At 35.1% G+C, this 10,612-nt stretch overlaps 1 protein-coding gene across 1 annotated transcript; it reads right to left on the reverse strand.

Annotated features, from left to right (window-relative positions):
* Positions 1–7,273: 7,273 nt before the first annotated feature.
* LOC143586025 (putative NEDD8-conjugating enzyme Ubc12-like) lies at positions 7,274–10,074 on the reverse strand. The gene is made up of 6 exons (XM_077067671.1): positions 9,961–10,074; positions 8,703–8,816; positions 7,990–8,098; positions 7,822–7,900; positions 7,631–7,747; positions 7,274–7,516 (listed from the first exon to the last, which is right to left on the reverse strand). The coding sequence occupies exons 2-6, from the start codon at positions 8,809–8,811 to the stop codon at positions 7,379–7,381; spliced, it is 552 nt and encodes a 183-aa protein (XP_076923786.1). The 5' UTR covers positions 8,812–8,816; positions 9,961–10,074; the 3' UTR covers positions 7,274–7,378.
* Positions 10,075–10,612: the final 538 nt, after the last annotated feature.

The following is a 10,612-nucleotide window of genomic DNA, read 5'->3' on the forward strand; positions in this document are numbered from 1 at the left end:
TAACGTAAGATATGAAGGTAAGTTAATACATAAGAAAGTAAGAAAGTAAGAAAGTAAGAAAGTATGAAAGTAAGTATTAAAGTATGAAAGTATGAATGAAAGAATATAATGTTATGTGAATGGTATGATTATGTGATTATCTAGAACTCACTCAGCGTAGCTGACTTTTAGTATGCACGCAGGTGAGTAGGATGAGGCAGCTCGCTTGAGGGGACACATGGCACTGAACAAGAGTCTGGCATCTGAAGACTTATGATGTTTTAATTTTAATGTTTAAATGTGAAAGACAAAGGATGTTTTGAGACAAGTTATGAAATATTGTAATGTTTTATGAAAGTTTTATATTCCGCGTAAATGTTTTAAGTAACTCTGATATTTAGAACTGTGTTTATGAGTAAATCCAACACGAAAATAGGGTTACCGGTAACGGGGCCTTACATTCAATGTCATATATTCCTTCTACGGAATTTTGATCCGTATTCAAGCATTTTCCTTGAGTGTGAACAAAGTAAGAATTTTGAAATGCTAAATATATTGTTTGTTCTTGATAATTGTCTCCATTACTCTTTTCCCTTTTTTGATGATATTGGTTTTGATTTACTTGATCCTGCTCCTTGTGTATTCTGATTTGCACTTATCAGAACTAACGGAGTCTTAGTATCGAATGAATCTAAATTTCCTTCCATTGTCGTCTGATATGAGTCTTCATCACTGGACGCATGATTTCGAAGTATAGACGTTCCAATATATCCCTTTCCTTTACGAATCGAGGTTGACTGGTATAATTATTGTGATTGGACATCTGTGTGAGGTTTGATTGAAAGTAGGAATACGTTCCTATCTTATCCGTAATGTTTGAATATTCTATTTAGATATTTTTCAGTCAAATATCTAATTTATTGTAACTGTGATTGATATTCCTATAGGTAACTATGAATTGCCAGGAAGATACTTCGGTTGACCCTCATATGGCAAATTAGGAATTCATCGATTGTTCTTGACTGATAAAGATTGTATAATGATTGTTATTACTGTTCGCCATATCTTGATGGCTCAGATTCGAATGTGGTGATTTGAATGTCTAACTACTTGACATATATGCCCAAAGTAGTTTATATATAAGACATTTGAACAGATTAAGCTTTTAGGGATATTATTAATTTTTTTTGCTTATCCCTACTTTATTTAACAAGTAATTTAAAGTTTAGGTACTAATACATTAATACCTAATTCATTGAAACTGATGGCTCTTATTTATAAGATTGATATGTATTTCTGATCAAAGCCTAGGTATGATTAAATACCTAATTCGCTAAGATCGATGGCTCTGATACCAACATGTCACACCCCGGCTCAGGGCCTAGGCGTGTGACCAATAGTTGGTACCTATTTTGTAAATACATCAGAATTGCGGGTCACTTTAGCAGAAGACTTTGGTTGAATAAAATATTAATTTTTTGGAAAACTTTCTCGGATAATAAATACCCGATGTTTGAGTTATAAAGCTAGTTGAAATACCGTTTACAATATTTTAATAATTAAAAACTGAACCATCATTACCTTGCAAGCGTCTATCTTCATGAATGACTATATTCCTTGGTACCTGTACTAATATGTTTTCCTGAAATATGGGAAAAATACGTCAGCTATATGCTGGTGAACACGTATGACTCTATAAAATATTTGAATGGCATTACAATACAATTATAGTTTTCTCTAACACTCAGCAGATGCACGACCACATCTGGGCTTTGTACCACTCCCCTACACACACACAATTGTTACCCCGAGCTATATGAGTATAGCCCCTACAAGGAGAACTAGTTATGACCGTTAGCCCGCGGCCTCCCTGGCCATTGATTGATGGACTGAACAGTTATGTTTGGATCCAGACACATGTGTACTCGGTCTGAGTTGCCTTTATTTTCTATATGTATTATAATGTTTTAGAGAACATATAATCTCATGAAAGCATTGACTGACTCGTTAGACAAACACCCGTTCATCTTATTAAGAAATTATATCTCGACTATATCCTGATGAATGAAAATATGTTTTTCTTAATTTGTAAATAAACATTACTAAAATCCTTGTATGTTTAAAGCTTATGTAAACATATTTTAAGATCAAGGTTGGGCTATACCCCTGACTGTGGTCTAAGCCATATAATATAATAATAAAATAATGACTTAAGCTGAACCCCTACCTCACACGGCTATTCGGAGTTTTACTAACTAAGATTGATTGAGCAGCACTTCCACTCTCTATCGCATTCTAGGGCTTATACTGTCAGAACTTCAGAGCTTGCACGCACTACGATGCTTGGCACGCAAAACGAGGCGACATATGGTGGCCGTCGTGCTGTGCACGTACTTCGAGGTATCGTCGGTATGTGGCACGGATTACGAGGGGACGATTATCGGGTCGGGGCACGAAAACCGAGGTAGTGAGAGTAAATCTAGAGAGAGAAAGTTATTTGGTGTGAATTGGGAATGAGCCGTTAGCCTCCTATTTATAGGCTGATTTTGGGTCCCATCGCGGTACGCGATGGGTCTTGGTGATCCCGTCGCGTATCGCGGCGCCGCAATTCCTCCGCCGCCTTTCCACAAGCTGCCACGTGTCCTCTGACTCATCAAGGTCCATCGCGATATGCGATGACCTGTGTTCTGGACTCATCGTGTAGCGCGATGGGTCCCTGAACTCAAGTTTTCACTTTTAGTCCCTTGTCTTTTGTTAGCTTGTCACTTCCAGGTTTAACTCCCATAGTCCAAAAATACTAAGGCGGCTCTCAGCGATGCGAAGTGCAAAGTGCGCCATATTGCGCCCATCGCGCGTGCGCGTGCGCGTGCGCGTCGGGTGCTTCGCACCCTCCGCTAGAACCACTGGGTTCATGCTAGGCATAAAAGAATATTACTATGAGATTTGATCTCTTTATAAAGAGCTTCCAAATCTTTACAACTTTCCATGTGAGATGGGTTTTAACTTCCTTATTTATACTCAAGTGGAATGCTTCCGCTTTCTTACATCTTTCCATGTGGGATAGAATTTCCTTATTCCATATTACTAACATGAGATGATTTCCTTTATGGAATATTTTATTTCCTTATAAAATATTTTATTTTCTTTATTTAATTTTTCTCATTACATATTTTATAGAATAATTTTGATCCTTTAGCTTCACTAAGTTGTCAAATTTGGAGCAAAATTTTGGGGATGTTACGAGTAGTATGAGGATAAGTGACCACCTGGGCAACCAAAAACAAATCCGTAAGACAATTATAGTACATCTCGGCTAAAATGGACAATATTATGGTACGGTGGTAGCTGGGATGTTACAATGACAATGTGTTTTTGAAAAAAGAGAGGGTGATGTGGATAAGAGAAAGGATATGATGTGAAAGAGAGGGGGGATATTAGTTCTCTCTAAAAACACTAAAAAATGAGTCTGAATAAAAAAGAGGTAAAAAGTGAGAGATTGTATTTTTAAGTGTTTATGAGTAAAACAAGAAAGAGAAAGATTTTGATTAGTTGGGCATACGCCAACTCAACATACAAAAATATATGGTAAAAATGTGTGAAGTGATATTGTTTCCCCTAAAAACAATATTCCTTTTTGCTAACTCATTTTTTTGTCAGTAATCACATTAATCAAAATGCTCTCCAGGTAAAGAAATGAACCATTATTCCCGGTTATGCGGACATAAAAATTAGGATATGCTCTATACGACTATACTTGCATAAAGGGATCAATCTAAATCTAACCGAAATTGTTCATCGCCCTTTCGTTTCCAACCATCTAATGCACCCGAGAGCCAGCTGACCGAACATAAGTATTGGAGTTACAGTTGGTCTGAGAGCCTACTGGGGTGGTTTCGTAACCTAATTCCAAATGACTGAATTGTTAACAATCGAATTCTTTCCGCCAGTTTGCATGATTTTACTGTTTTCAATTGTCTAGCCAAAAAAGGTGTATTTTTATGGTTACCTACTTCACCCATGCATTCCTTGAAGCTTCATTTGCACTTTAGCAATATGTTTTCAAGGCCAACAATGATTTGTTTGACTAGAATGATATTCCAAATCTTTATTGGTAGCCCAAAGTCCAAAACCCTTTATTCGTGCAACTTTGTATTGGACGACATTACTATTAGGCGCCTACCTTAGGTTTCTAAGGTTACGTTATAATTTTTATATATTGTATGACAATCTTAACCAATATACAATATAATATTTACCATTATTTTACGGTATGTTTTGTATTTCGTGTTTAACGAACAATTGTTTTTACATAAAACTACAATAGTTTGATAAAGTACATCAATTATTCTCTATAATTTACGCACCTATTGTTTATTACAGATTTGATAATAGAAATATAATTATTTGGAAGAAGATCGGAGCACAATTGCTTTTCTTCGCGACCATTCTTTTTGACTTCATCCCAAGCATTAAAGCCAAGGGCCATACAAGCATGACATTATAGTCTTATACTCTTTACAGAACATGGGATCTAAAATAATGTTGATTTTAAATTGTTTTGACTTATGTAATTTACGAGAACAATTTTTTTTTTTTGGGAAGAACGAGTTTATGAATAAACAAACAAGTGTGAAAGAGTATAAGTTCATAAAGGGAAGATTTAATTTGCTGAAAATGTTTTGAGTTTTGAGTTTGGACTATTAAAAAATTGCACTATCTTTTACCTAAAATCGCAAACATTATATATTTTTCTCTCTAATACGTAGATATATATTATATGGAAAAAAATGTAACACAAAAAACTTTGTTTAGGATCACAGAACTAAACGGGTTTGTTATTTATATTATTACGATATGTTTTATAAATATAAAACCGTGAAAACTCAGTCCAAAAGATTTACATATATGTTGATTGCCTACTTCTTCTCAAGAACAAGACTAGACACATAGCTAGATTGCCATGTCAACACAATTAGCGAGGAATATATTCAAACAACTTTATGTTATCGCTTCACCACTAAACTGGTTGTAGAGCAGGCGCCAAGTCCCTCCACCTAGGCCGTTTACACGCAGCTAAACCATTACTACCACATGTCCTCCTCACATATAGGAGTTAAAATGGCATCCCTCTTGGGCGGCAGTCGGTTTCAAGAGTGTGGGGTCACTATAAATCCAACCGATCACAATTCCGCAACTCACATTTTTCTATTAAAAAAAGTTTTAAATGGTAATTGTGTTTTAGACAAACCATTACGCGTGTTTTGATCACTTGATGATTTAGTTGGTAAATATCCATCTGCCTATATGGTAATGACGTGGTGATAGCGAAAGCTCCTCCACTACATTTGGTCTAACAATTTTGATGATTGTAGTGACAGTGGATGAGCCACCTACGCACTAGATAATATTTTGTTTTTTATTTTCAAATTTGAATTTTTTTTCATTAAATAAAATGATCCAATTACAATAGAGAGATGAATAAAAGGGCAACAAGTTGCGCCGCCGTCCCCTTTTGAATAACAAACTCGATCCTACTAGATAATTATCAGCCTCTTATTTATAAACGTTGATTCTTCTAATTACATGTGTGTAAAATATGAAATCTTTTCCCGAATAATGACAAGAGTGAAGCATTTAAGCTCTTTGCATTATGTAACTTTCTCATGTTGTTCTTGATTTGTGATCATTGACTTTGTTCAATACTAAAAATCTACTATTATATTCAGTTAATGATTATTTCTTCATCATTCCATTGGGATTGCATAATGCACCCGTGTAGGCTTTTAAGACCTACACGGCGATTGAATAGCCCGGCACAATGGCTAACGGGGTTTCAGTCTTTCCAACCATACCAGAGCTATTCGAAGGGTATGTGACGGTGTGATGAGGGCAAATCTTAAGTCTATTTAAGGGGATAGAGAGGTTGTTCACTTTGAGACCATTGGATCCAAAAATATTTTTCTTTTCACAATATAGGGTATAGTAATTAGGTAACATAAAATGTAGCAAAGAGAACAAACATACAAACATACCATTAATGGAAGTTGACAAGTTGTAAACGACCGCTAAAAACAACAAATAAAATAACAAAAAGGCAAGAAAAAAACACCAACGCCTATGTACTTATCTATACGCTCCCTTGGAAAGGTCTATACGGCCGGATAACATAATGCTTTGGTAAGACTAAGAAGCAAACGGAAATATAGAAAACTAAGGCCCCAAGAGACAACTCTACGCACTCCCAAAAAAAAGTCCCTAACTCTAATACGTCTTCTAGAAATTCCATCCCCAAGCAAATCCTCTGAGAGGTGCAAATAGAACGCATCATGCCTAATGCGCTTATCCCATGTCAAGATGATCCTCCTCCCCTCCAGGCCTCCACTATGAGGGTTTCCACAGTTTTTACTGTGGCCACCGTTTGTCTCATCTTCACATGCCCAAACCATCTCAATCTCTACTCTCGTATCTTATCTGAAATGCATGCCACCGCAAATGTCTTCTAAAATACTTCATTTAATAATTCGTTTCATCCTTGTGTGTGCACACATTCGTATCAACATTCTCAAACTCTACTGGCTCTAGTTTTTGCATTTGTGCCTTCTTGTTAGCCCAACAAGTTCTAAAAACATAGCCGGTAGAATTGCGACTATAAAATTTCATTTTTTTTTCCGACTATGATTAGGTTAATGGGATTAAATGTGAATGGTTTCACTTTTTAGCAACTTTTCAATAACACCCCGGTTTTGGAAGTTGAACAATACAAACTTATTGGTCCACTTAACAAGTATCAATATTTTATTATTGAACAACTATTTACTAATTTTTATTCTTTAAATCACAAAACTCTTGGAGCTGTTTGTTTACATCTGAATGAAACCATTCAGATGCAAACATCTGATTCATTCAGACTTCAGACTATTTGGTTTCAAACAGAAAAACATCTAAATGGTTAAAATTATGTCTGAATCATTCAGACTTGTTGTTGCCTCTGAATGGGACAGAGGCTCATTCAAACATAAATCATTCAGATATGAATGAACCAAACAGCCCCTTAAATCTTTATGAAAAATTGATTAAATGTTGCAGCAGTAGCAACTTTGTAGTAACTATTGAACAACTTCGTATTCCTAAAACTCAACTACTGAACAATTATGCGCTAGGCTAAGCCGGGCTTTAGACAGAGCTAGAAACAAGCCGAGCTTAAACTTAGACGATCTCGGCTTGGCTCGGCTAATTTACAACCTAGCACTATTTTAACTTTTAACATAATTCCTCACAAATATCATCGCCACATTTCAATTTTATTAAAACATAAAATAAAAAGACACCAATAAAAGTCAAGATTCTAGAACACACCCAAAACATAACAGAATCCAGTTCTCCATCCACAAGAAAAACATCAGATACATCGCGCAAAATATGTTTCCCCCACTCGTCCTCCACCCATTGCTGTCTTTACATTAGATCCAAATGCTTTCGGGTTGTCCCTTAAAACAGCAGCAGCCTCCTGATTTAGTGGATCTTCATGGTTTGGTTCCTGCACATATTTACACACAAAACGCTTTGTCTTTTCTTTATTCAACTTTATACAGAATTATTAACAAGTAACATTACAAAAAACTATATTTCTGCAATAATATGTGAATCATACCGTAAGAAGATGATACAATCCATAGACAACTGTGTTTATGTTCAGCACAGGTTTCCAGTCCTCGCGTAAAATGTTAAGGCACACATTTCCTTCCAAGTCAATATTTGGATGATAAACCTGCATCAATAATGAAAATAATACAGTATATTTTTCTGAAATCATGAAATAAAAAGAGTATTTTGGGTTTGTACCTTGGTTTTGCACTTAACCTTTGGCGCCTCATGTGGGTAAATAGCAGATACATTAAAAGTGAACAAAAATTTCCCACCCCTGTTACATTAACAATAAAAAATCAAGTTTTATATATTTCAGTGTCATTTGACCCATCATTACACAAATTAGTTGCAGCTATAACGTACATGTAATATCCTTCATCGGGTTTAATGGTGACTTCAAAAGTCATCAGATCATCCTTGCCATTTGGAAACGAAATTGTGCACGATTTCGGTAGGTTCAATTCACTTATGTCTACAAAATGTAAATTGTCAGATGTAAGGATTATAATATTCATGCAACTAAGATATGTACTTTTATCAATTCTGACATACAACATGTGAGTTAAAAAAGATCACTAGATTCTCAACAAAAAAAAGGCAGAAATATAATATATATATAGATATACAAAAGTGAAAGTGAAATTGCAAAAGTGAAATGATGTATATATGTGTGAACCCTCGGGTGGGCAAAAGTGAAATTGCACTAATTTTGACGTTATTTTACTAATCTCGTGAAAATAACGTTAAAAGTGACGGACGGTTAATCAGGCATCATGTAGTGGCGTTGATAGCCGAAAGACAAGGGTACATGCACCGGTCAGCCGGTGTCCCGATGATTGAGTGCTATGTGCCTTATGTCCAAGGCTTGATGCAAAACTACTATCGAGCCGGGGGTCTCACCGGAAGCAGCCTCTCTATCCTTATGGGGTAGAGGTAAGGTTGTCTACATCTTACCCTCCTCAGACCCTACCATAGCTTTGCTATTGGTGGGATATACTGAGTACGATGATGATGATGATGATGATATAGATATACAAAACCTTTGTTGCTTAACATATAATAATAAAAGGATTAACCTTTATGAAGACGTAATTCCCCTGCACTTTGCTTCTTTACGGGCCCCTTTCCATTTGCATTTCCCGCCTCTTCTTTTTGTTTTTCCTTGACTTTAAATAGCCTAATCATGGTTCCTGTAAATACATAAGCAACATATATTTAGCCGATTTTAACACAATAACACACAGAAAAAAGTCATTTTGACACTAAAGACAAGTCAAATATAAAGTTAACAAAGTCAAATATGTATATAGATTTATGCAAAGCCGTTTGTTTCAGAACCAATAACGTATTAGCCGTTAGTTTAAAATGAATTGTAAACTTAAAAGGCACAAACAGCACTGTAATTCACATCAATAATAAATAACAAAAAACTTATATTGAAAGATGCAGAACCAGGGCATCCTTATTGATCCGCTTTTCAAAATGAAACTGCAGTTTTTTTCTGCTTAATAAGTTGGTTAGTTGGAAGTGATCAGTCATCCATGTTACAACAAACAAGGATCAATTCTATTAGAATATAATCTACAGACTTGTATTATTACTATTATCATTATTACTATTATTAATATTATATATTTATATTAGGTAGATTGCACCGTTTAATCAAAACCGCTGCACCCTTTGTCGAGGGATACGACATTTCAAGATTAGGGCTATTTACATTCAGATATGTAAACATTCATCGATACTTTTTGGTTGTAATACCTAACGATTCGATACAATACAATTCTCTTCTTCTTTAATTATCCCTGCATTGATTGTGTTGTTGATATCCAATAAATTCCGCGTACTTATATTATTCTTTCTAATTCTCTCAACAAATATCTTGAACTTAGAACCAGACCAAGCATATTACGAACCTCTACAACGCGCGGCGCACAATCAAATTTCACCTCTACAAAACCTATTAGAAGTAAATTCTAGGGTAAACCTATTACTTAACAGCAAATATCTCACAATAGCTTAATCTAAAGAAGCACATTGACTTATGTATTATTAAACTTTACATACTGAATCAAATAATGAAGCGAAACAATAACTAGAATTATACTCAGGTTTGCATGAAAGCTAGGGTTTGACTTTGACCACAACACTTTCTGATTTATAATCACAATTTTACATTATTACAGGATTTCTAATAATAATAATAATAATAATATAAAAACAATGAGAAAAAATAAATTGAAACCCTAGCGTAATAAAAAAGCAATTGCGGAATAATAATAATAATAATAATAATAATAATAATAAGAAGAAGAAGAAGAAGATACTTACGATCGTTGGAAGGTGTTACGTGCCGGACGTTTGATTAACGGTGAGTTTCCCGTTACAAGGAAGTATGAATAAGAATAATATTATTAATATTAATAGAGCCTGAACGTGATGTTGATATAAACAGGAGAAGAATTGAAAAGGGCTTTTTCAAAAGTTAAGATTTTCGAGAGAAAAAAAAAACATACAACAGATAATTTTTTATAGAATATATTTAATATTTTTTAAGACTTTATTATAAATAAATATTTAGTATAAAATAAAGATATGATTTAGTTTTATTTTCTTTACCAAATCCGTAACGATAAGAGTGGGCGGGGCACTGCGTGATGGCTCCCTCCTCACGCGTGATGGCCCTTAGCATATCGCCGCCGGTCCCCCATCACGTGTGATGGGGGTGGTGTGCGTGATAGCCATCACGCAAGTGATGAGTGTTTTTCAAGAAAATGGACCGTTGGAGAAGGAGCCGTTGGGAGGGGGGAGGGTTAAATAAAAAAAAACAATATAAAACCAAAACCAAAACCAAAACATAAACCAAATCTAACTCAAAACCAAATCCAACTCAAAAACACTCTCAATCTTCCCCTTCATTCACAACAAAAAAATATGGCATTTTCGAATTACTTGCTTCCCTTAGACACATATAGCTCTTCGT

Source organism: Bidens hawaiensis, unplaced genomic scaffold, assembly GCF_021521415.1.
Source record: "Bidens hawaiensis isolate Kalapana, Puna unplaced genomic scaffold, B.hawaiensis_p1.1 tig00034273_1, whole genome shotgun sequence".
Classification (NCBI taxonomy): Eukaryota; Viridiplantae; Streptophyta; class Magnoliopsida; order Asterales; family Asteraceae; genus Bidens; species Bidens hawaiensis.